The sequence below is a fragment of the Oncorhynchus tshawytscha genome, linkage group LG14, assembly GCF_018296145.1.
Source record: "Oncorhynchus tshawytscha isolate Ot180627B linkage group LG14, Otsh_v2.0, whole genome shotgun sequence".
In the NCBI taxonomy this organism is placed as follows: Eukaryota; Metazoa; Chordata; class Actinopteri; order Salmoniformes; family Salmonidae; genus Oncorhynchus; species Oncorhynchus tshawytscha.
In genome coordinates this window covers 5891685-5911850 of record NC_056442.1, presented here as the reverse complement: position 1 = coordinate 5911850, position 20166 = coordinate 5891685, and the positions used below count along the sequence as shown (strand labels likewise).

General features: G+C 46.4%; 1 protein-coding gene across 4 annotated transcripts in view; it reads right to left on the bottom strand.

The window, feature by feature from the left end:
- Window positions 1-20166, bottom strand: part of LOC112266426 (vang-like protein 1) — a 42752-nt gene that overhangs the window by 3281 nt on the left and 19305 nt on the right. For 3 of the 4 annotated variants that reach the window (XM_024443883.2, XM_024443885.2, XM_024443884.2), the window contains exons 4-8: window positions 11306-11737; window positions 10759-10934; window positions 4442-4602; window positions 2319-2466; window positions 45-279 (exon numbers count right to left, since the gene is read on the bottom strand). In XM_024443883.2, coding sequence (XP_024299651.1) covers window positions 45-279; window positions 2319-2466; window positions 4442-4602; window positions 10759-10934; window positions 11306-11737 — 1152 coding nt within the window. The remainder of the gene's footprint in view (window positions 1-44; window positions 280-2318; window positions 2467-4441; window positions 4603-10758; window positions 10935-11305; window positions 11738-20166) is intronic. The other variant, XM_024443886.2, reaches the window with a different exon arrangement.

Below are 20166 nucleotides of genomic sequence, written 5' to 3'. Positions count from 1 at the left end.
ATTTCTCCTCCCACCAGCCTCCACTGATGAGAACACTTGGTCACCTTGGGCGTCATGTTGTTGGTGATGCAGAAGGCCAGGTGCTGCTGGATGCTTTCCATGCTGTGGCAGTGCTGCTGCCTGGTGGTGCGGAGGTACTTTTGCAGGGAGCGGGCCATGGAGGGGAAGATGGCCTGGGCGGCCTCGCGCGGGTCCATCACGTCCCCGGGGGCTTTCTTCTGCTCCTCCTCCTGCATACGCTTGATGTGTGTGAAGGCCTCCTCTACCGCCACCACCAGTCTAGGAGGGCACAATGTGGTTGTTCAGCACAATGTGGTTGTTCAGCACATGATGGAGTGTTTACTTCTACTACCGCAGCTTTGGAAGCATCTAAAAAGGATTTACATGGCATAGGAGTAATAAATAAAAAATAATATAGAAATCAAAAAAATACCTTGCACTTGTCTTTTCCTACCAGCACTGAATTAGCTGATATCTGCATTACCAGTCTAAAGTTTGGACACACCTACTCATTCAAGGGTTTTTATTTATTTAGACTATTTTCCACATTGTAGAATAATAGTAAAGACATCAAAACTATGAAATAACACATATGGAATCATGTAGTAACCAAAAAAAGTGTTAAACAAATCCAAATATATTTTAGATTCTTCAAAGTAGCAACCCTTTGCCTTATTGACAGCTTTGCACACTCTTGGCATTCTCTACTCTTGGCATTCTCTCAACCGGCTTCATGAGGTAGTCACCTGGAATGCATTTCAATTAACAGGTGTGCCTTGTTTAAAGTTAATTTGTGGAATTTATTTCCTTCTTAATGTGTTTGATCCAATCAGTTGTGTTGTGACAAGGTAGGGGTGGTATATAGAAGACAGCCCTATTTGGTAAAAGACAGAGTCCATATTATGGCAAGAACAGCTCAAACAAAGTGAAATGACAGTCCATCATTACTTTAAGACATGAAGGTCAGTCAATCCGGAAAATGTCAAGAACTTTGAAAGTTTCTTCAAGTGCAGTCGCAAAAACCATCAAGCGCTACAATAAAACTGGCTCTCATGAGGACCGCCACAGGAAAGGAAGACCCAGAGTTACCTCTGCTGCAGAGGATAAGTTCATTATAGAGTTACAAGCCTCAGAAATTGCAGCCCAAATAAATGCTTCACAGAGTTCAAGGAACAGATGCTTCTCAACATCCACTGTTCAGAGGAGACTGCGTGAACAGGCCTTCGTGGTCAAATTGCTGCAAAGAGACCACTACTAAAGGACACCAATAAGAAGAGGAGACTTGCTTGGGTCAAGAAACACGAGCAATAGACATTAGACCGGTGGAAATCTGTCCTTTGGTCTGATGAGTCAAAATTTGAGATTTTTGGTTCAAACCGCTGTGTCTTTGTGAAACGCAGTGTAGGTGAACTCCGCATGTGTGGTTCCGACCGTAAAGCATGGAGGTGGTGTTGTGATGGTGCTTTGCTGGTGACACTCTCTGTGATTTATTTAGAATTCAAGGCACACTTAATCAGCATGGCTACCACAGCATTCTGCAGCGATATGCAATCCCATCTGGTTAGCGCTTAGTGGGACTATAATTTGTTTTCAACAGGACAATGACCCAACACACCTCCAGGCTGTGTAAGGACTATTTGATCAAGAAGGAGAGTGATAGAGTGCTGCATCAGATGACCTGGACTCCACAATCACCTGACCTCAACCTAATTGAGATGGTTTGGGATGAGTTGGACCGCAGAGTGAAGGAAAATCAGCCAACAAGTGCTCAGCATATGTGGGAACTTCTTCAAGACTGTTCGAAAAGCATTCCAGCTGAAGCTGGTTGAGAGAATGCCAAGAGTGTGCAAAGCTGTCATCAAGGCATAGGTTGCTACTTTGAAGAATCTAGAATAAATGTTGATTTGTTTAACACTTCTTTGGTTACTACATTATTCCATGTGTGTTATTTCATAGTTTAGATGTCTTCACTGCTATACAATGTAGAAAAGAGTACAAATAAAGAAAAACCCATTGAATGAGTAGGTGTGTCCAACCTTTTTACTGGTACTTTATTTAGGGTAAACGTTCTTACTACAACTGTCTCTCCACCAGCTATCTTAAGATGAATGCACGAATTACAAGTTGCTCTGGATAAGAGTGTCTGTTTAGTGATTCAAATGTAAATGTAATCTAATATCAAACCAAAGAGAGACGACGTACTTTAGTATCCGTATCCAAACGGCTCCTTTACTACAAAATAAGTACAAAAACAATCCCCATATGTCCTTCTATTCATTTATCAAACAGCCGAAAATCCCCCCAAACCTGTCTCTCACCGGGCCTTGCGTTTACGGACGCGTCTCTCGTGCTCCGCCTCCTCGTAGTACAGCTCGTTGTGATTGGTGTCTCGGCGGCGGGCGGCAGCGGCAATCATAGCCCGAGACTGGGAGTGGGCCAATCCGGTCGCTGCGTTGTTCCCAGGACCTAGGGAGGCAGACAACAGAGAGATGTTAGCTTAATACAGGTGTTCATTATTTTTATTGATACAGAATCTTGCAAAGTCAGAGTGTCAAGATATCTCCACACTAACAAACATGCCCTATACTCAGACAGACATATAGACACTTCTAAAAAAAATATATTAAAAAAACACTTCTTTGCATCTTTGAATAGTAGTAAAACCTAAAATCATAAAGGACGGAACACTGTAGTCATCAACAAAAATCTGTATAGTTGAAAAAGCATGTTCAAACCACCACACCCACGCATCCACTGTTTAACATTCAGTTATTCCGGGTTCTCTGCTACTCTGCCTCTCTGTGTCTTTGGGCGGTGCTGAGTGTCCGTCTTAATAAACTTCCCAGGACAACTTCAAAAGTTGAATGTCAGGCGCATGTCATTATGAGAGTGTTAATATGCAAGAGAGCAACGGCTCATGTTAATAGGGGCTAAGAGAGGGCTGGAGCTGCTGCAGTATTAATGTAGGGTAGGCTGGGGGTTCGGGACGGGAGAATTCCATTATATATCCATGCCCTATTTCTCCAGTCTGAGAAACGGCAGCCATGTTTGCACAGCCAGTCAGGTCATGAACCTGTCAACTTACCAACCCGAAAGAGAGATTTTTTTGTTGGGGGGTTAATACCATGAAGAAGAAATACCTGGTGATCAAAATAACACAGTTTGCTTGATATAAAGGCGAGAGCCCTGTGGGTCTGTACATGTGCATTTCAGTATAAAATATAGTACTGAAAAGCTAAACATTGGGAATTAAGGGTGGCTGTCTATGAGTATCATGACTCATTTCAGCAAAGCCATGTCTCCTGCCAACTCATCTGAAGTGTGTGTTCTAACAGCCTCTACCATGCTTAGTGGTTAGGTGATGGACCTTGGTCATGGATAATGGAGGGAGGACAGTCTCTCTCCCAGACTTCCCCATGTTACTGTCCCTGCTGCAGTTACTGTGATGACACTCCCCAGAGACCAGCTCCTCAATGAGGAGAACGAGAGGAGAGTGACAGAGTGGGCAGTATAGCTATTGATTTAACACTGCTGGCTGTCTCATCTCTGAGCACTACTGGAGGGTAGAGGGAGGGATATGGAGAGGAGGAGGGCAGAGATAGAATAGAGGGAGGAAGAGAGCAAGAGGGAGGAAGAGAGCAAGAGCCAGAGGGAGGAAGAGAGCAAGAGCCAGAGAGAGGAAGAGAGCAAGAGCCAGAGAGGAAGAGAGCAAGAACCAGAGAGAGGAAGAGAGCCAGAGAGAGAGAGAAAAAAAATGAGCGAGAGAACAAGGGGGTGGGGGGTGGAGGTGGGGTACACTTTTGGGGAACACAGGAGATTTCTTGTGAGTACTCATGAAGTAGTCATGATGCATCTTCACTTCAAAACTAAACATGTTCAAACAAACACATTTATTTAGTTTCCCTCTCTCCAGATACCCTATTAGATTTCACTCTTGCCCAGAGCTGACTTTACAAATTCAAAAAATTATTATTCCATATCAGAAACAGTCAAAGCAGATGTTCAGCTAAAAGTGAAAATGTATAACATTAGTAAATAGATGCAGCGATAAGTAGTCACTAGGTCAACGTCGAAAGTGACATCACATGCTTTGGGTGTGGCCTACACAAATGAGTTAAATCATTTCACAGCGGTGTCTCTAAACCAATGAGGCATGCCGATTAAAGTGGTGTGCAAGGGGATTGGTTTGGTGTGCAGCTCCAGTGAGAGAGAGGCGGGTTCGTCAGTGAGTCCAGCCAGTGCTCAGAGATGCAGGGTTTTAGTGAGAGAGTTATTCTATAGAACAACTGAACTTACTGTCCAAAAGGTAAGCTTTCAGTTTGGCTTTAAAGGCCTCTGGGTGTTAGAGAGCAACCGAGGAGAGGAGAGAGTCAAACATCAAGCCCAAAGGACAGATAAGAGAACATGTATAGATAAACCCAAGGAGTCTCCATGCACTTACCGGTAGCGGGGGTTGTGGGGAACTCACCATCCACATTATAGACCTTAAGGCCGGCCAGGTGCTTAGCGGCACGGGACTTCGAGGCGGTGAGCAGAGCCGGGTTGTGGACAGAGAAGTCTCTGTAGTAGTTCTCTATGATGGCCAATGCTGCCCGCTGAATACTGCGCACACACACAGACAAAGAATAAGGAGAATTTGAGATTTACTTGGAACCTGGAAATAGAAGTTTTTAAAAAAATAATTAAGCTAATAATCAGCTAATAAAATCCACGACTATAAAAAAATATCAATAACATAAACCGTTAAATAAACAGTGAAAAATATATATTTACACAATCGATAAAAACAGGAAAACCAGACACTGCAAAGTCTGACACTGAGGGGAGAAGATGGGGGTGACACACACACACACAGAAAAAAAGAAACGTCCTCTCACTGTCAACTGCGTTTATTTTCAGCAAACTTAACATGTGTAAAAATGTGTATAAATATAACAAGATTCAACAACTGAGACATAAACTGAACAAGTTCCACAGACATGTGACTAACAGAAATGGAATAATGTGTCCCTGAACAAAGGGGGGATCAAAATCAAAAGTAACAGTCAGTATCTGGTGTGGACACCAGCTGCATTAAGTACTGCAGTGCATCTCCTCCTCATGGACTGCACCAGATTTGCTGTGAGATGTTACCCCCCTCTTCCACCAAGGCACCTGCAAGTTCCCGGACATTTCTGGGGGGGAATGGCCCTAGCCCTCACCCTCCGATCCAACAGGTCCCAGACGTGCGCAATTGGATTGAGATCCGAGCTCCTCGCTGGCCATGGCAGAACATGGACATTCCTGTCTTGCAGGAAATCACACACAGAACGAGCAGTATGGCTGGTGGCATTGTCATGCTGGAGGGTCATGTCAGGATGAGCCTGCAGGAAGGGTACCACATGAGGGAGGAGGATGTCTTCCCTGTAACGCACAGCGTTGAGATTGCCTGCAATGACAACGAGCTCAGTCTGATGATGCTGTGACACACCCCCCCCAGACCATGACGGACCCTCCACCTCCAAATCGATCCTGCTCCAGAGTACAGGCCTCGGTGTAACGCTCATTCATTCGACGATAAACGCAAATCCAACCATCACCCCTGGTGAGACAAAACCGTGCCTAGTCAGTGAAGAGCACGTTTTGCCAGTCCTGTCTTGTCCAGCGATAGTGGGTTTGTGCCCATAGGTGATGTTGTTGCCGGTGATGTTTGGTGAGGACCTGCCTTACAACAGGCCTACAAGCCCTCAGTCCAGCCTCTCTCAGCCTATTGCAGACAGTTTGAGCACTGATGGAGGGATTGTGCGTTCCTGGTGTAACTCGGCAGTTGTTGTTGCCATCCTGTACCTGTCCTGCAGGTGTGATGGTCGGATGTACAGATCCTGTGCAGGTGTTGTTACACGTGGTCTGCCACTGTGAGGACGATCAGCTGTCCGTCCTGTCTCCCTGTAGCGCTGTCTTAGGTGTCTCACAGTACAGACATTGCAATTTATTGCCCTGGCCACATCTGCAGTCCTCATGCCTCCTTGCTACATGCCTAAGGCACGTTCACACAGATGAGCAGGGAACCTGGGCATCTTTCTTTTGGTGTTTTTCAGTCAGTAGAAATGCCTCTTTAGTGTCCTAAGTTTACATAACTGTGATTCATAACTTAATTGTCTGTAAGCTGTTAGTGTCTTAATGACCATTCCACAGGTGCATGTTCATTAATTGTTTATGGTTCATTGAACAAGCATGGAAACCGTGTTTAAACCCTTTACAATGAAGATCTGTGAAGTTACTTGGATTTTTACAAATTATCTTTGAAAGACAGGGTCCTGAAAAAGGGATGTTACTTTTTTCCCTTGAGATATATATATATATATATATACACACGTGTGTGTGTGTGTGTATGTGAGAGAGAAAGACTGTTACTTTGAACCATCATGTTATCATTACCCTCCCCCCTGAACACAGGGCCATATCCCTGCTGCCTAGGCTCTGCAAATAAACACAGAACAGAACCTCACAGCGCTGCTGGGAGAGAGAGAGACTACTTCCTATTGCTGCTGCAGCATGGACGTCATGTCCCGGCACAACATGCCATGTCTTACCTCTCAAAGACAGCAATATTTCACCAGTTGAGACTTTTTTAGATGGGTTATATTCTTGTGCTTCAGCAATTCATTACGTAGCAACTGAGTATGGCCTGAACTCATCTCTAAGTCATTGGCAATGCAGACATGTACATTGATCACTTGACGATCAGTGCTGATTAGCCAGCTACCCAATATCCATTTTGTTTACGTGCCTTTACACAGGTCCAGGTTGACCGTTAGGGTTTTGATCTAGAAATGCCAGGGATAATTTTCTGCTGTAGCTTATTGTAGCCTACTGATCCAATCAAGCCCTGTTAGTACACTGCTGAGACACAGTCAGAACCCCAGTTCCTCTGCGTTGTAACTGCATTCGGCCTACTGAGAGCAGCAGCAGATGCGAGCAGCTTTTCACAGGCCTACAGCAGTACAGGGTCATTCCTCACGGCTCAACTGACTAGTCTACAGTTCCCTCGCTCTAGAAACACTACCCCCCCTCCTCTTATTTAACACTGAATCCTGTCTCAAAGCTATTCAATTCAAAGGGCTCTCTCTCCCTTTACATCTTTCTCTCCACCCCTCTCTTCCCCTTCTCCCCTCCCTTCCCCTCTACTCCTCCCCGGGTCTCGTGTCATTTGTTAAGAAGCGCTAACTTAACTGTTGCAGACTGAGTCAGGGAGGGAGGGAGTACCACGTGCTTCCTATTCCCCCCCGGGGAAACCAGGAAGCACACTGAGGCTACTGTCCCCCTCTGTAGACAGACACAGTCCTCTCTACTAACCTCTCCTCCTCCTTATTCCCCTATTGATACTACACCATGAAAAAGGTCTACTGCTGTGTACCGTTCCACATGGAAGAATAAGTAGGAGAAAGAGAGTGAGGAGACAGAAAGAAATAGTCATCACATGGGACGTCCTAACAGCAGTGGCATGGAGGGGGAGGTATTCCACTTTACACACCTAGTGCTGACGCAGGGGAAATGTCAGGCTAAGTGACAGGACATTATGGATATATACACACTCCCTCATCGCAGTGCAGTATGTATGTAATATATATATATATATATAAATATAATTGATATATAAACTATACCCATATATATATATATATATATGGGTCAGAAGTTTACATATTCTCAATTGGTATTTGGTAGCATTGCCTTTCAATTGTTTAACTTGGGTCAAACGGTTTGGGTAGCCTTCCACAAGCTTCCCACAATAAGTTGGGTGAATTTTGGCCCATTCCTCCTGACAGAGTCAGGTTTGTAGGCCTCCGTGCTCACACACACTTTTTCAGTTCTGCCCACACATTTTCTATAGGATTAAGGTCAGGGCTTTGTGGATGGCCACTCCAATACCTTGAATTTGTTGTCCTTAAGCCATTTTGCCACAACTTTGGAAGTATGCTTGGGGTAATTGTCCATTTGGAAGACCCATTTGCAACCAAGCTTTAACGTCCTGACTGATGTCTTGAGCTGTTGCTTCAATATATCCACATAATTTCCCTGCCTCATGATGCCATCTATTTTGTGAAGTGCACCAGTCCCTCCTGCAGCAAAGCACCCCCACAACATGACGCTGCCACCCCCGTGCTTCACATTTGGGATGCTGTTCTTCGACTTGAAAGCATCCCCCTTTTTCCTCCAAACATAACAATAGTCATTATGGCCAAACAGTTCTATTTTTTGTTTCATCAGACCAGAGGACATTTCTACAAAAAGCACGATCTTTGTCCCCATCTGCAGTTGCAAACCGTAGTCTGGCGTTTTTATGGCGGTTTTGGAGCAGTGGCTTCTTCCTTGCTGAGTGGCCTTTCAGGTTATAGGACTCATTTTACTGTAGATATAGATATGTTTCCTCCAGCATCCTCACAAGATTCTTTGCTGTTGTTCTGGGATTGATTTGTACTCTTTGCACCAAAGTACGTTCATCTCTAGGAGACAGAATGCTTCTCCTTCCTGAGCGGTATGACAGCAGCGTGGTCCCATTGTGTTTATACTTGCGTACTATTGTTTGTACAGATGAACGTGGTACCTTCAGGCATTTGGAAATTGCTACCAAGGATGAACCAGACTTGTGGAGGTCTACAATTTCTTTTCTGAGGTCTTGGCTGATTTCTTTGTCTGTCATAGTTGAAGTGTACCTATGATGAAAATTACAGGCCTCTCTCATCTTTTTAAGTGGGAGAACTTGCACAATTGGTGGCTGACTAAATACTTTTTTGCCCCACTGTATGTTATAAACCAGCTTTACCACTGCAGGGTGTATTGTAGAGGTTAGCAGCAGCTATGTGTCCCGTATAGAGGGATTACAGCCTGGGATTCATCTCAGAGTGCTGCTGGATATCCCATAAGACTGATACAGAGAAAACGACCACAGCAGGATGAAGAGTGTTAGTGAATGTGAACATATGGAGGAGGCAGGTAGGTTCACAAACCCACAACTACGATGTCAAATACCTGGATGTAAAAACATATTGCTGGTATGGTACACAGACAGACAGACAACACCGCTGGTATGGTACACAGACACACCACTGGTATGGTACACAGACACACCACTGGTATGGTACACAGACAGACAGAGACACACCGCTGGTATGGTACACAGACACACCGCTGGTATGGTACACAGACACCACTGGTATGGTACACAGACAGACAGAGACACAACACTGGTATGGTACACAGACAGACCGCTGGTATGGTACACAGACAGACACATTCTGACATCTCCAAAACAAAGGCACACTGAAAAACAACTTTGTCAAGTTTTAAATACACTTAAAGCTATAATACTCCTGGGTTGACACACAGGAAAACCCAAACCACTTTGTACGCCACATTAATCTATACATACTGTATGAAGACTTTTCGTCAGACACACACAATTGTGCATTAGCACAAAACAAGTACAAACTACTAAACCAACCTCCTAAAGTTTTAACAAAACTACATACACCCATTGTGATGAAGGCAGCACTTTGAGCAGTCAGGCTCTCCGGTGCTCAGTACTTTGATCAATTATTAAACTACAGTAGAGAGAGGAGACAAACAAATAAAGCCCAAACACTGGCCTAGATATGAGCCTCACTGTGCCTCTGTTGCCTGTGGCTCTTCTCTACCATAAGTAGCGACTTGTTATGTTAGGCCACACTGGAGATAAGGGACAGAATGAGGAGAATAGAAGGATTCTTGCCGAGGTGAATCTCTGGTAATGTTGGTGTTAGGATCTTGAGCACTTCCTCAGGCCTGAGATTGGCATCAAAGAATGGCCAGGTCAGAGCCAGACAGAAGAACAGGCCTCCAGACCAGACAGTCTGCCTGCCAGACACATACACAGACAGCCTGCCTGCACAGAGGAATGTCCTCCCCGGTTGCCTGGGAATGGAGGACAGGCCTGGGAAAATGTCTGGAAACACACCCAGTCTCCCCTTGAACCTGAGAATCTGTGTGTGTGTGTGTATTATGAGTGTGTATGGTATGAATCTTCTCTGACCAGATGCTCAGTGTGGCCTGTAGGGAGCACTAATTAGCTGTTTCTTTACAAGCGCATACAGACAGAGAGAGTGCTGCTGCGTTGGCCAGCTGAGGAAAATAGCAAGGCGCTTTATGAGCGACAACAGCCCCAGGGCAGCCTCTAACAACACTAGTGAAGCAGAGGCTAAAGCACTTTACATGTCCATCATCTGCCACTGTACTGAGGTAGACAAAGGTGAACCAGAGGGCCCCAGCGTAATACCAGCATATGTTTGAGGCCCTCACAAAAGGGGATATGAGAGAGAGAGAGAGGGAGAGAGAGAGAGAGAGAGAGAGAGAGAGAGAGCACGCCATGGACTGTGAAATGACCATGTATACAATTATGATGCCTTTCGACAGTCTTACTATATCTTTCAGCAACTCGTCATGAGGTAAAACGTCTTCCTGGTACAGTCAGACGGCACATCAAAAGGACAAAGTCATTACAGACCAGGTTCTCCTAGTCTGAGCTGTTCTCTCTGGCTTAAACTTTTATTACTCACACACACGATATTCTTACTCGCACTTCTTACTTGCTGGCTTTTCTCTGCTCTCTTTCTTTCTCCTCAGCCTGCTTTACCCACTGAATTGTCCCGTCTTACTTTCAAGGACTTTTCTCCTCTCGCATCCTCCCCCTTTCCGTTTCTCCCTTCCCCTGCCCCCTCTCAATCTCCCTCCGCGTCTCACCTGAGCTGGCCCAGGTTGTAGTGGCGTGTCTCTCCGTCGGTGGAGCGCGTGACGCAGACAGAGAAGGCGGGCTGCAGCTGCCTGAGCTCCAGCAGGACGATGGCCAGGTAGTGGATGAAGAGCAGAGCGTCCACTAGAGACACAGCGTACTGCACAATGCCCTGGTAGTTCTCATCCTGGGAACAACAAGACAACCCAGCATGTGCTAGTGTCAACACACTACATAGGTACACACCAGTGGAGGCTGCTGAGGGGAGGACGGCTCATAATAATGGCTGGAACGGAGCGAATGGAATGGCATCAGACACATAGAAACCTTGTGTTATATAACAATCCACTTATTCCGCTCCAGCCATTTCCACGAGCCCGTCCTCCCCAATTAAGCCACCAACCTCCTGTGGTACACACACAGTCATGACAAGAGATTGACACAGATGAAAGCAATGGCGTACAAACGGAACACTTGAAGAGGCAGATGTGGTGACCAGTAATTAGACGCGTTCCAACACTGATTGTGAGTGTGAGTCTCGCTCTCTGCCTGCTGTACCTGTGAGTCCAGTATCCTCACGCCGTAGAACAGCCAGTAGGACACGACGAACAGCAGCACCAGCACGGCCAGCAGCGCTCTGAACACAAACACCCGGGGAAGGCCGGCACGCGGAGCCCGGAAGAACAGCGCCCAAACGGCCAACAGCAGTATCAACAATTTAAACGCCACGGAAATAAAGAGGCCCTCGCAGGCCGTGCCGCACACCAGGAGCTTGTCAGGCCAGAGGAGGTGGGGGAGAGCCAGGAAGGCCAGGGGAGTGAGGAAGACCAGCAGGCCCAGAACCACAGCCAGGGTCAGGCTAAAGTAGCGCCGGCAGTCCAGGCCCACGCTGTCCTCCAGGTCCTTGGTGATCCGGACAATGTCCTCTTGGGACAGGCTGTGTTCCGACGTCCCCGTGACGGCCGTGGTGGTCTCGCCCCAGTTGTCATCCTGGGAGGAGGGGGGGGGAGAAAGAGAGAGGAGTCAGTGTTAAATACTGTAGCATATGAGCATGTTGCTACTAGAGTCAAATGTATTAGTGACAGGAAAAGTTATATATCTGGCAAGTCAGGACGGAATTTTCTACTCTAGGCTCATTTCCATAGACAGCTTAAAAGCTGTGCTCATTTCCGTTCAAAAGTCAACCAGGGAGGGGAGGATGAGCAAACAAAGAGTTACAGAACGAGAGAGAGAAAGACAGGAAATGGAAAAAGAAAACAGCGAATGGAGTGACTGCCAACTGGGGTACGCGAGGCGAGGCGCTGACGTCTGTGTTTTCTGGCAACAACAGATAATAAAGGTCATTTGTGACTGGCGAGAGCTACTAAAAACAACACAGATAAGAGCCTTTATAACACTGTACCAACACATGCCCACAGTGTAGCCTGATAACTGAGCTGCCAGGGAGGGCTGCCCAATAGAAACCAACGGGGAGACTGGACGGACAGTCTCTGGTCTGTCTAGATGCTCTTTCCCTCATTCCCCAACGACAGCAGATGGAGGCCGATTTGATTTCCTCAGCAGAGGACTCCAATTTGAAAACAGGAGGCAGCTAAAAATAGCACGGAAGGAAGAAAAAGGGAATTCATATAGGATGCATTTACCATCCATCTGAGATAGGGGACTGCACAGTGTGGGGGGTCTCTGTCACATGGTCCTAGTATTTAAAAACAGCACAGGACAGGCAGGAGGAGGCAGAACAATAGAAGGCCAAGCTTTATCCCAGTCAGAAAGATGCAGCATCCACAGTTAATATCCCACTGTAATCAGGCCAGCTCCTACTGCAGTGTCCAGAGACAAACTACATTTAGTTAAATGTTGCTGTTGTGGGTTCAATACATTAGAATTGTATTTGATGTCCCTATCTCAAGCCACTTACAGACAACCCACCATGGTTATCACACTGTGTTCAACTTCAAAGGAGCTCAGATTTGAATGAAGTCAGAGAGAACCAAGTGAGGCATATAAAATCAATTTGTATTTGTCACATGCCCCGAATACAACAGGTGTTACACACCTTACAGTGGAAATGCTTACTTATTAGCCCTTAAATCAACAATGCAGTTAAGAAAAATATCAACAAAAAAATGTCAATAAAATAAAAAGTAACAACTAATTAAAGAGCAGCAATAAAATAACGAGGCTATATACAGGGGGTACCGGTACAGAATCAAAGTCCCGGGGCACCGGTTAGTCGAGGTAATATCTACATGTAGGTAGAGTTATTAAAGTGACTATGCATAGATAATAACAGAGAGTAACAGGGGGGGACAATGCAAATAGTCTGGTTAGCCATTTGATTAGATGTTCAGGAGTCTTATGGCTTGGGGGTAGAAGCCTCATGGACCTAGACTTGGTGCTCCAGTACCGCTTGCCATGCAGTAGCAGAGAGAACAGTCTATGACTGGGGCGGCTGGAGTCTGACAATTTTTTGGCCTTTCCTGGTATAGAGGTCCTGGATGTCAGGAAGCTTGGCCCCAGCAATGGTACTGGGCCGTACGCACTACCCTCTGTAGTGCCTTGCGGTCGGAGGCCGGGCAGTTGCCATGGTGCAGCTGTGGAAACTTTTGAGTATCTGAGGACCCATGCCAAATCTTTTCTGTCTCCTGAGGGGGAGAAGGTTTTGTCATGCCCTCCTCACAACTGTTTTGGTGTGGTTGGACCATGTTAGTTTGTTGGTGATGTGTACACAATAGAAACTACACCTCTGTCGCTCCTCCGTTCCTACAGGCTGAATTCCAAGCTGTGCGTCCATCCTTTTAGTAATGAATCCTCCCATATCATTACTTTCTGCCAATTCAAGCAGTCCAAGGGAGGGTTTGACGACACACAGTCAAAATGTCCAGGTTCTTATCTGAAACAGTAAAACTGACCCACCTAACGGATAACATTCCTGATACAATCCTGACTGATAACACAACCTTACGGTCGTAAATAGCCGTTAGTCTAGTCAGCCTGGCCTCCAGAGAATAATCCTTATAATGGACCAATGGGGGGGCTGTAAATCACAGTGTGGCGCTGCTGTATGACCTTTGGGGTGAAGAGGACACAGGGTCAAGACATTGGCGGTTGTTATGCAACTGCACATTTGCATTTAGGTGGAAAACAAACATCCACATCTGATTGAATGTTCAGGTCACATGGCTGGCTTGAACTGCACCATTCAACACTGGAACATATTTCAGTGCCATTTCAACAGTTCCCTGCTGTGCTTCTGTTATAGGAGTCAACCTGACCCCATTGTGTAGTTTCCAGGTGGTGTTGAGCATCAGCACCTTGACTCTACCACCACAGCCCATAGCCAGAGCACTGAGATCCTCTAGTCTCCACCTGCCCACTGAACCAGGAAGAGCAGTGTGTCCACAGAAAACACACCAGGTTCAGTACCTGACCTACAAAACCCAAACCTGCCACAGTAATGAGTGAGGAAGCGGGTGGAGGAGGAGGAGAGGCAAGGGAATTGATGCAGCTCTCAACTATGTGTGTGAGAGAGTAGGGGAAAGGGAGAGAGGAGAGGAAAGAGGAGGGAGAGAGTGTGTGTATGTGTGTAAGAGAGCCCTCATTAACACTAAAGGATGTTGAAGAAATCCTTTGTTTCATGCTCTCACCATGGAGTGGCAATGGATTCCTCAAAACATAGAGAGTGAGAGGACTTCCATGAATGGAATGATTCCAAATAGAGAATGAAAATTTCATTTTGATGAAGTGATCTAGAGAAACACTCCATTAAGGGTTTTCCATTGGTTGGCCCGTACCAACCAGCGCTGGCTTAAGATAGAGAGTTTGGAGATTTAGAAGGGGAAGTTTGGGCCCTTGCCAGCCTGGGGTTTCCCTGTGCCCACCCCCCTACACACACACACACCTGTCAGGGGTTATACAGTGAAAAGTCAGCTGAATAGCCATTGAAACATCCAATTTGACATGTTCTCTCCCACACGCTGATACACATTCAGAAAGAGAGTGGAGAGGAGATGGGAGGGGAGGGGACAGGGTAGCCACTGAAAGGAGAGGACACAGGATAGAGGGGCGTGAGCAAACCTGACATCCCAATGGTAACGAGAACTCCTGTGAAATCTGAACAGACCGAGGGATTCGGAGGGAGGGACCGACAGAGAAACAGACAGACAGAGAGAGAAACAAAGAGAGAGAGGTGCATAAAAACACTAATATTCTGAGTGCTGAGAAACTGGGTAGAACTGGCCAAACCTATTCAGCAATAAGACATCTACACAATCTAACACACGCTAGGCAGCCTAGCAGTTAAGAGCGACGGGCCAATAACCTAAACGTTGCTGGTTCGAATCCCCGATCGGGCAAGGTGAAATAAATCTGCCGTTCTCACCTTGAGCAAGGCAGTTAAACCCACCCTAACAACACCTGCTCCCCGGGCGCCGATGACATGGACGTCGATTAAGGAAGCCTCTCTGATTCAGAAGGGTTGGGTTAAATGTGGAAGACATTTCAGGTTGAATGCATTCAGTTGTGCAACTGAGTAGGTGTCCCCACTTCCCTTTCAAACATTGCCACTCAGGACGCCGTTTGTTCTATTATAAAGAACGGATAGAGACAAATCTGGAAGCGATCGATTGTCAAACCAAAGTGTAGAAATATTAATGTTGCCAACCATTCAGTGTGTGTGTGTGTGTGTGTGTGTGTCTCTAACATGTCATCGGTGAGAATCTTTCTCCACGTATAAATTAAGTGAAATACAACACCTTTTGCTCAGAGACTGAGCATAAGCACACAGACTCCTGGGAAACGAGCGGTGTCTCTGTGTGTAAATATAGCAGCGCACAGGGGGCATTCCTAGAAGCCGTTCACATCCAGCTCCAACCACAGCCATGACAAGCAACGCAAAGCAAACAAAGCTGCCGATTACATGTCAAGACAGAGAGGCAGGGGAGGTGGGCAGAAGCAATGTTCTACACTAACATGGAGGAAATAGGTGGAACAGCCAGGAACAACGTTGGAGTTCAGACTGCCAGAAAGAGAGTCCAGTAGGGTTAAATAGGAGTTCTCTAGGGAAAATCACTTCTATTTAAACTAAACACTTGTCCTCTAACCCTCCTATCACATCGTGAGATGCAGCTCATTTTGAACGTCATATAAAAGGACCATAAGATTCCAGCATTGTCATCACAGAGCAGATTTCTCCCTCCAAAAACACCCTCCGGCCATTTTGAAATCACTTCTAAAAACAGTGGTCTCACAGACCACAACAGCTACACCAAAACCACTGTCTCTCAGTGTATTTAACAAATGCACGCACGCTACGAATGGCTTGCCAGTTGCATTCATGTCAACTCCTTGTATCCAGACCTTTAACATCCACTTGGATAGAAGGAAATGTTACTACAGCCCTTGGCCATCCAACACACAGTCCGTGGTTACTGTGTCTTACCTGGCCTGACTCTGTGCATGGCCCTGGGCTGAGAGTAGGAGTGTCCCAAGGTGGAGCGCTGGAGTCGTCCTCTTCCTTGGAGGTCTCCACCGCCATCTCCTCCATCCCCATCATCACCTCCATAGTCTCCATCAAAGCAGAGAGCGGAGAGCTCATGTCGAAACAGCAAACTTGTACATGTAACAGCGTCGCCCGGCCAGGACAGGGAGAAGCTTGGCCATGAAGATCCAGCTAGTGCATCTCTCCACACTGAGACAACCTCTCTGCCTCCACCGCTACCCTGCTGCAGCCTCACCACTAGATCTCCATCACCCCATCACGCCCCGAGAGAGATTCTACTGTATGGGCTGTGTGTCTCTGGGTTTAATGTACAGGCTATGAAAAGCAACACACACACAGAGAGAGACATCACATGGGATGTCCTACTAGCAGCAAGATATGGGTGGGTGGGTGGGTGGGTGGGTGGGGGGGGAGTGAAAAGGGCCAGTGGAGGATGAAGGGGGGGGGTAAATTAAACAAGCAGCTGTGCCCCTCATAGAGATAGCAAACAAAATAACAAACCAATTAGACTCAGAGGGCTCCTGCCTGCCACCCCCATATCCCCCCCATCCCATCTTTAAACACTATTTTTCTATTCCTTCACTTCCCTGGGGCAACTTCTCTCATTCTCTCCCGCTCTGTCTCTCTCCACTCATCCTAGCCTGCTCCAGTGAAAACCACTCTCCGTCCATTCCTTCTGAGCCACTGAGCATTACGGTGACAGCGTCACGACTTGCGGCCAATAGCGAAGGGCCTGACGAGGGACCTGGGCGGCCCGGACCAGCCAATGAACACACGGTGACGACGACAGTCTTTGTACGGATGAACTGTTCATAGACATTGGATTGCAGGCTTCTAGCAGCCTCTATGGAGGATGACAATACAACCAGTCACACCACCGCTAGAAGATGCCTTGCTACTAAAAGATGGAGATGTCATAATTTTTTTTTTAAAGATTCATAGATACTCTACAGATTCAAGTAAAACGCAGATCTCGAAAAAGGACTGGAGTGGACACAGTAACTCACTTCCTGTCTGAAGAAGTGCCTTCTTCGACCACTTGTCTCCTGCATAGACCTAGAACTCGCCTCAACCCCAGGGCAAACGTGGCAGAGCAAGGAACTTGAAAGAACAGCAAAAACACAGAAACGTGGACTCATTTTGTTAGAGAAACCTCAACTAGTAGAGAAGCAGAGGCTCAACATGGAGGTGGGGGAAGACATGAGAACAAGCCCTGCGCCACATCCAAGGTCCCGACATCGCTACTACTGGACCACATACTTCCCCAACACAGAAGTACCTGCACTCCGCCTAGAAATACAGTGTAGTCGTGTTGGTACCTCTTTACCTAACCATCTGAGAGGACAGGCGCTGCTGTAATTGGGCAGAATTAAGCTGGAGGGAGAGGAGGGGGGGGTAGACAGGGGTGGGGAGGTACAGTAGTGAGGTGCTTTTTATGGGGCTGGGGGATCAGAGCCTGGCAGAGTTTGGTTTGATGTCCCGTTGGCACTGCCTCCATTCTGAGGGACTGGCAGGGACTACATCTGCCCCCCTTTTGGATTTCGCCTGCAGTAAATGACACGACGACCAATTGGCAGCCGGGGAAAAAAAAATGTCCCACTTCTTTAAGCCAGATTCTTATTCACTTCAATGCCGAGGTTAGATAGTACACGATCATCACACAGACGTGAACATGTGCAGCAACCTGTGTAATATGCCTTTACAAACCAGAATTAGCCTACATGACACAAACAAGCTTTGAGCTGGAGGCCTGGAATGAGTCACACACAGAGGCACACACAAACACAATGTCTAATTGTTGGGTTCTATAAGGCTTCTGATTTCATTGACATCCCGTGAACTATAAATAAAGTTAGATCCACTTTCTCTTTTCAAACAGCTGTCTGTGTCAGCAGGAGAGGTGGGAGGTGGAGGGCTGTTCATTCTCAAAGAATGTTTCCTGGCTTTTATTTACATATATAAATATATCATGTTTCTCCTGGGTGCCACTTCACATAATGGTAGAGCAGTGAGGACCTAGAGTGCATTCCTCAGCTGCACAACTCACAGCTGCACAACTCACAGCTGCACAACTCCGTTATGCCAGAGACGAGTACTTCAGAAGTACCCATTCCTCATCTACGGTCTACCGTTACAACACTGATAAAATGTATCATAAATACACATGAGTAGTCGAGACGAATAGGGACCGCTACTGTTCTCTTGACTGGAGAGTGTTGAGCATTAGCGCACTAGCATAGCCTGGAGGCTGGAGCTTTGGACTGGTTCCCTCAATGGCAGCCGTTCAATATAGTAGCAGACAGCTCTGTTCAAACATCACTGCAAAATCACCAAGAACTGCACCATCATAAAACTGTCAAGACAAAATGAGAAAAAAATAGAGCATACTGAGACCAACGACCTGATTTGCCAATTCAAATTCTGTACCCAAACGCACAATGACAAACAAAGTATAGCTTACAGTATGAAGTATTTACTCAGTGTCACACAACAAGTTTTCCCTGACAAGCTCAACAGCAAACAACACGAAACACACACACACACACACACACACACACACAAGCACCCTGACAAAAACAATTCATTCTGGAGGGCTGGTTATAGCAGAGTAAGAGAGGGCCACAGCTTGCTGAGGGCTGGCACCCTCCTGACAAACACAAGCCCCTGCATCTGGGCTCACACACCGTGTCAAAGACACCACACAGTACACACAGTGTCAAAACACAGAAAATACTCACACATACACAGCGCTACAGCCAAACCCCAGACACACACACTAACCAATTCCACAAGATGAAAAGCATGTGAGTATGTCGGGATACATATTTCCAGGAAATATGCCTCCAGAGTCAAAATGCCGGTCCAATGCATCGTTAAGACGTTGTGCAGCCGGCCACATGTGAATGTCTGTACTTGGGATGTGCACGGTTACTTACGCGGTTACGAAAATACCCCAACGGATGTTAGTAATCAAACACTTGAATATGGGTATTCATTTCAGCAAGCAAAACATTATTATAGGCCTATTTTAACACTGAAAAAAAGCTGTCTAAATTAAATTAAAATATCCATGTGATGTGACATTGTTACATACAAGGATATACCATGACATGTCTAATGACTATTTCATAAAAACAAACTTTTCAATGTAGTTCATGGTGCGACCCATAAAAAGACCGGTAGCCATCCGGTAGCCTTCACGTATGTAGCTCGTTTATGCCTTTCACTAATGCAATGCAAGATGGAATAAAATTACGGAAGTAAAAGCTAGCCAAATGTGAAGTAGTCGGCTACAACGAACTACCAACAGGTAGCCTGTTGTTTTATCTGAATGGGGTTGGGGGGGGGAAGCGCATCATGTGGCCTCAATTAGCTTAGCTAGCTTCTCTAGGCTACTCAAGTCAAGATAGATATGGGATGGTTGCTACAGGTTAGCTAGTATTGGCTGTAGCATAGTTGCATTGGCTACTGCTCTCCCCCCCCAGGGCATGTACACCCATCAGCATTACAGCAGGGAGTTTACCGCAAAGGAGTTTGCCAAGTAGGTCAGTAAGGGTTAGTGTCATGGTGAGAGAAGGGTTGGTAGTGGTAGTGTTGCTCTGCACTCTGTGTATGAGACAATACATCTGGATCTGTCCAACGGTCTGTCTTGCTGTTAACATCTCATTTTATATCCCTCCCTCTCTTCAAGGGCCAGGCAGACCTAGCACTCAAAGCCCACTTCCAGCAGTACTTTATCAGCCAAAGCCTGAAACCCGTAAAGCCAGAAAGTCTCTGGTGTTAAACACTAGGCAATGTGCACATTGATAGCAGTACAACACAAAAAAAGGGACACACTGTGTGTGATCTGAAAGCCTCAAACAGGCCTGTGAAGTCCTCAGCTCAACCAGAAAGGCACAGGGCTTGTCCGGGCCGGCTG